Raw genomic sequence first — 7,114 nt, forward strand, 5'->3', positions numbered from 1 at the left:
AAAAAAAAAAAAAAAAAAATATGAAACATATATATATAAAAAAAAAAAAAAAAAGGAAAATTTTAACAAGATAATAAAAAATAAAACGTTAAGAATAAAAATATATAAATGGATATATATATTTTATTCTTCTATAAATTATGAATACCAATTTAGAAGATCAAAGAGAAGTTGAAGAAACGGAAGAAAGAAATGATATATTTTTATATAATAATGAAACAAGTAATGAAGGAGAATCATGTAATGTTTTGTGCTTATTTCTTTTTTTTATTTCATTATTTTTTATAATGGTAATAACTGCTGATAATTCACCTCCAAGTAATGATTATGATAGTAGAAATAATGGAGATACAGATATTTTAAATGATTCGGGAAATGAAAAAATTATGAATGATATTTTAGATAACATATTAATTCAAAGTTTAAATTTTAAAGGTTATTATAAAATTAAGGATACTACTAGTAATAATTATTTATCAAATAAATTAAATGATGATTTAAATGTAAAAAAAGGAAAATTTGAAGCAAAATTAATTACATTAAAATTAGCTTTAACCAATGCTAGTAAATCATATATTTTTTTTCATTTTGAGCCCTTTAAAAATGAATTAAAAAAAAAAAAAAATAATAAAAAAAATAAAAAGTACCAATTTATAGGATTAAGTGGAATAAATATAAACAAAAGTAATAACTATATTTTTAATGGGATAGGTTATAATATAGCTAATTTTTGTCAAAATTTTAATGAAAATTGTTTATGTAATTATAGAATAAATATTAAACAATACTTAAGTAATTACGAATCTACTTCTTTAAGAGAATTAGATGAATCATATTTGTATTCTCTAAAAAATTATTTACTTGATGAAACTGAATATTATAAAAATTTTGTATCTCATCAATATTATAAGCAATATGAAGAATACATAAATAATATTGATAATTATTATAGTAAAAATTTCACTAAAAGTAATCCCAATAATAATAACGCTAGTGTAGAAGAAAAAAACACAAGAGAAATTTATAATGAATATGAAAAATTAAATGAGGATACTTATTTAGAAAAGAAATCATTAGATGATAATTTAAAAAATTCCTCTACTAAAGATATGATGATGCAGTTAGAAGATGAAACATTGAATAATCCTAAAACTAGTAATAATAAAATGGATATAAATGAAAAAAAGGAATTTACAAATATGACTAATGGAAATTCATTAAATGAAAAAAAAGATAATTATGAGTCATATAGTGAAAGTAATAATAAAAATATATCAACAAATAATGAAAATGAGGCATTGAATAAGGAAGAAAATAGGAATTTTTTTAACATAAACACAGAAGATAAAATAGAAAATTATAACGATTATGAAGGATATATTTTATCAAATAATTGTAATTTGTTTATATCAATTAATGGAGATGATATAGATAAAAGTTATATATCTAATAAAGTTATGAATTTTTCAATAATATTTAATATCAAGTCAATAATAGAATTAGGATTATTTTGGTCACAAATAGGAAACAGTGAAAATATGCGTAATGCTGCAAAAATATCATTAATATCTATATGTTTAAATTCTTTTATAGAAATATTTGAATCCTTGTTACTTTTATATGAAGTAATGTTGTCGAGATTATTATTAATTCATTTTATAATAATGGTTTTGTTGAAGTTTCTTTTGTTTACGTTAATGGAAGTGAGATATGTGTTAATTATATGGAAAGCAAATCATCAACAAGATATTAATGATGGATGGGAATATATGCAAAGAAAATTAAGTAAACTATATAAATATTATTACGGTAGTATATTAATATTAATTATTTTATTTTATTATGTTTTTCCATTATTCCCATATATATTACTAGTATTATATTTATGCTGGTTGCCTCAAATACTTCTAGATATTTGGAAAGGACAAAGAAATTCTATTAATTTAAAATTTGTTTTTTTTTTATCATTATGTAGATTATTTTTACCTATTTATATATTTATATATCCTTATAATATTTTTCAATTAGATATATTTACACAAGTAATTGATACTTCTAATGCAACATTCAGTATTTTGCTAATTATAATTATTGCTATTCAACTAATATGTATGTTAACTCAAAGAATATATGGTCCAAGATATTTTGTTAATATTGATATACTACCACATGTTCACAATTATTATAAAACAATTGATCCTAATTTTGAATCAGGAATACCAGAATGTGTAATATGTATGTATGATATTCTTTTAAAAGATAAAAAATATTGTGTCACCCCTTGTTATCATATTTTTCATGAAAAATGTTTACAACAATGGATGAATATAAAATTAGAATGCCCTACTTGTAGAGGTTCTCTTCCAAATTTTCCATAATATTTTGTCATTTCTTAATATAAATATTTATTTATTTTATATTATTTAAATATATATATTATCAAACATTTTATATACTTTCCTTTTTTTTGAATAAAATGTATAATTTACTTGTTAAAAATTATTTTACTTTATTTCATCATATTTTATAAATCCTTTTATAGAAGTTATATTTTTATTAGAGTTTTTATTTATTTTGAGATTTATTTTTTTAGTTTTTTTTTTTTTTTTTAATAACTTCTATTTTTTGTTTTTTTTTTTTTTTTAAAAATATGAATATTCTTTAAATAGACAATTTTCATTTTCTGTAAAATCAAAAAAACTATATTAATTTGTTATAAAATTTAATTAAACAAAAAAATAAAAAAAATAGAAAATATGATTTTTTACTACATATTATAAATAATACTATTTTTAATTTTTTTATAAAAACAGATAAAATTATATTATTTTTACTTAAAATATATATATATATATATAATATAAATTAAAAGCTAAGAAACTTTTAGTAAGTAATAAATTTTATTGATGTCATTATTATATAGTGATAATATTGTCTGTTTTAAATGATTATTTAAAAAACAATATGATAAAAAAATGGAAATATTTTTTTTTAATATTTTTTCTACATTATTCATTATTTGAATTGCAGATGGTATTATTTTTCTTATTTCATTATATATTTCTATATTGTTGCAATCACTTTTTATTAATATAATTTTTAAAATTTGTGTAAAAAACATAATAATATTGTTTATTAAAATATAAAATGATTTATCTTTAGTAGTATTATTTTGAATATCTAAAAATATTGAACATATTTTAACTGTTAATTCTTTAAAAATATAGTTAACATCTTTTTCAATTAAAATATTTAAAAAATTAGTATATCTTGATAAGCTGAAAACAAGACTTATGCATGACTTTATTAAAGAAAATTCATTTTTTCTTGATAAAGTTAATAAAATAGATTTTTTTAGAGATAAAATAGAAAATTCATCTAATTGAATTAATTTTTCATTTTCTTTACCTATATTTTTTTTTAAAGAATTTATTAATTTCTTGTCATTATTATTATCATTAATATTATCATCATAATTACCATTACAACTATCATTATTATTTTTGTCCTTATAATAGAATGAATAATAAACATATAAATAAAATCTACTTAAAAGTAAAAAACACAACTCACTTACTCGTTTATCTACAGATTGAGTGTGCTTAATAATTTTGTGAAAAATACTTTTTTTAATTTCCTTATCAAAAGATACAACTTTTTTTTTTTTTTCCATTTCATTTGTCCACATAATTGTTAAATTAAAAATTACTGATAAAATATGTTTCAATAAACTTTCATTTTCAATATGTTCTACAAAATAAAATATATTAGACCAACATTTGTTCAAAAAAATTAATCTTATGTTTATATTTCCAACTAGATTTACTAAAAAAGACAAATAATTGCAATGCATTTCATTGTAATCATAAAATTTTTCATTAATAAAAATGATAATGTTAAATATTTCTTTCATAAAATTTTTTTCTAGAAAATTCAATATATTAGTTTCCACAATGAAATGAGATAAAATACCAAATAAATTAATAAATTCATACTTTTTTTCAATTAATTTTTTACTTTTTTTTTCTTCTAATTTTTTTTCAGTTTTATTATACAATAAATTTATAGTCGGAGTGTTTTTTAAAATATCATTTCTTTCATTATAATTTTTTTTATCATTGAATTTATTATTATTTATAATACTTTCATTTTTGTTATTCTCTTTAATTGAGAAACTCTTATTATTGTCTTCTTTTATAATTTCACTTATATCATCATTCAAACCATTAGATATAAAACTTCTTAAAGATTCAAAACGTAATAATTTTTCTTTTGTATAAACACTTCTTTGTTCTTTTATATAATCATTCATTGTTGTCAATATATTTTTTAAAACATAGTTATTACTTTCAATAATACTATAAAATAATTTTCTTGCTTCATAATTCTCACTAATAAAAAGTAAAAAATTTGTACATTTTAAAATTTTTAAAATTTTGAAAGAATAAAAAGTTAAAACTGGTTTTAATGCATTAATGCAAAAATCAGAATAATGATAACCATCTTCAAGTATAAATATTAAGATATCAATAATTCTGTTGCCACATTTTTTTAAATATATAGGTATATGTAAGTTTTCAAGTTTTATATTATCATTTTTTAATATATCATCACCAACTTCTTTTTTAATGTAAAATAATATATCATTTAATCTTTCAACAACATATGATAATAAAGTTGTTTTCTTTATTTTTTCATTTTCTCTATCTTTTATTTCATATATACATGAACAAAATTTGAGTTTTGCATTTTTATTTTTCTTTAGAAATTTCTTCATTTTTCTAAGATACTCTGAAAAAACTTTTGGTTTTTTTTTTATATCTATTTTCAATAATTCCATTGTTAGTTGTTCAAAATTCTCTTTATTTAGATCATTACTATCAATATTATATCTTTCATTATTTTTATTCTCTTCCAAATGTTCTTTTTTTTCTACATTTTTTTCTACTTTTTTTTCTACTTTTTTTTCTACATTTTTTTCTACTTTTTTTTCTACATTTTTTTCTACTTTTTTTTCTACTTTTCTTTTCTCGTTTTCTTGATTTTTATTTGAATAGAATTCATCATTTTGTACAATTTGATAATCGTTTAAAATTTTTTCACATTTTTCAATATATTCAATTGTTTCCTTATCATCGGGATAAAGTAATAAAGCTAACTTAAAGTTTTCTAATGATTCATTAAATTTATGTAATTTAAAAAGTGCTAATCCTTTTCTTGCATAACTTTTGAAAATAACTGAATTTTTAATTTTGAGATCATTACGAAATATATTATAATAATCAATAACTTTATCACAATTTTCAATAGCATTTTCATATTGATATATTTTAATTTGGCATAAAGATAAATTATTATACAATTCTAAATAATCCTTGCATATATCTAAAGCATTTTTATAACAATCTATAGCATATAAATAATTTTTTTGTCTAAAAAAATTATTTCCTTTCTGCTTCATATTATAAGCAATTTTTCTATTTTCATTTCTTTTTTTTATATCTTCATTCATTTTTTTTTCTAATATTTGAAAATTTTGATTATTTTTAGGCACATATAATGTTTTTTCATCCTCATCAAAAGTGTCACTACTTGGTTCATAATAATCCCATTTTTCATAGTTTGTTATTTTTCTTACCTCTTGATTTTTTTTTGATTTTAAAAATTGTTCCCAATTGTTTCTTCTAATATTTCTTTTATCTTTCTCATTTTTATAAATTTTTACTTTTTCTTCTAATTCCTTTTTTCTTTGTTCTCTAGTTATTACTACTCCATTACATCTTTTACAATTTTTTAAATGATAATTATATTCAACAAAACAAAAACGACAAAAATATAAATAATCATTTTCATTTCCTTTTCCTTCTCTACCCATTATAAAATCTCTTTTTTCTTTTTCCTTTTTTTCTTCTTCTTTAATTTCTCTCACTCTTTTTTCAAGAAATAATTTCTTTTCTTCTTTTTCTAATTCTTCTATACTTATTTTATCATTTAATATATTTCTAACTTTAGTTGTTACATTATCTACTTTTTCTAAAAATTCATCTATTTCATCATCATTGGGAATTCTAAAATATCTTTCTTTTACAGAAGTCATCTTTCAAAAGTTTATAAAAATTTAAACTACTTCAAATATGTATATAGTAGTTATAATTTAATTTTATAAAATAATTTTATAATACATTTATTTTTATAAATAACAAATTATGTATGCTTATAGGAAGTGTATCATATATCTATAAATTACATATATTAAATAAAGAGGAATAGAAAAAAAAAAAAAAAAATATAATGAAAATAATAATCATTAAACAAAAAAAATTAAAATGAAAAAGAAAAAGGAATAATAAAATTGAATTAAAAGGCCAATATAGTACTAATTAAAAAACAAATAATGAAGTATTACATATAAAAAATTAAAGACAGAAAAAAATATATGGAAACTAATATAAAGAAATTCTACTTTATAAATAGAAGATGAATAATATGAAAAAATGAAAGCAAACCTTTCTAATTATATATATACATATAAATAATTTTTTTTTTTTTTTTTAGGAAAAAACACAAGTATTTTATACAAAAAAAAAAAAAAATGTTCAATGCTTATTTAATATATCTAGTAAAAATATTCTCTTTTTAATTATTATTTATTTAATATTTATATTTAAATTGCAAATATATACATATAATACTTTACACATGTATGTTTTTTCCTTTTTTTGAATTTTAGAACTCACTAGCTGCTATAACTAAAAAATTTTTTTTTTTTTATTATTCTGTTTTAATGCACAATTTTTTTTAAAAAATAAATTAAAAAAAAAAAAAAAAAAAAAAAAAAAAAAAAAAAAAAAAAAAACTAAGACTTTTAGCATATTTAAAAAAAAAAATATATTTGATAAATATTCTTAAAATTATAAATAATGTATAATTTAATAGAATGTAAGAATTTTTCATATATAAAATAAAAAAGAAAAAAATATAAGGGGCATAACAAGTGTAATGTAAAAATATATATTTTTAATAAAAAAAAAATAAAAAAAATAATTAAAAAAAAAAAAAAAAAAAAAAAACTAATTTTTTTTTAATAATTTTTATAAAAAAATAAAAAAAAAAA

The 7,114-nt window shown here is 17.3% G+C and overlaps 2 protein-coding genes across 2 annotated transcripts; one reads left to right on the forward strand and one right to left on the reverse strand.

The window, feature by feature from the left end:
• Nucleotides 1-140: 140 nt before the first annotated feature.
• Nucleotides 141-2,378, forward strand: PGAL8A_00011400 (RING zinc finger protein, putative; the record flags this gene model as incomplete). The annotated part of the gene is made up of 1 exon (XM_028671513.1): nt 141-2,378. One exon carries the CDS (start codon nt 141-143, stop codon nt 2,376-2,378), a length of 2,238 nt encoding a protein of 745 aa, XP_028528158.1.
• A 494-nt stretch (nt 2,379-2,872) lies between these two features.
• On the reverse strand, nt 2,873-6,097 carry PGAL8A_00011500 (TPR Domain containing protein, putative; the record flags this gene model as incomplete). Its single annotated transcript, XM_028671514.1, has 1 exon — nt 2,873-6,097. The coding sequence occupies one exon, from the start codon at nt 6,095-6,097 to the stop codon at nt 2,873-2,875; it is 3,225 nt and encodes a 1,074-aa protein (XP_028528159.1).
• Between the last annotated feature and the right edge of the window lie 1,017 nt (nt 6,098-7,114).

This window comes from Plasmodium gallinaceum, assembly GCF_900005855.1.
Source record: "Plasmodium gallinaceum strain 8A genome assembly, contig: PGAL8A_v1_10, whole genome shotgun sequence".
In the NCBI taxonomy this organism is placed as follows: Eukaryota; Apicomplexa; class Aconoidasida; order Haemosporida; family Plasmodiidae; genus Plasmodium; species Plasmodium gallinaceum.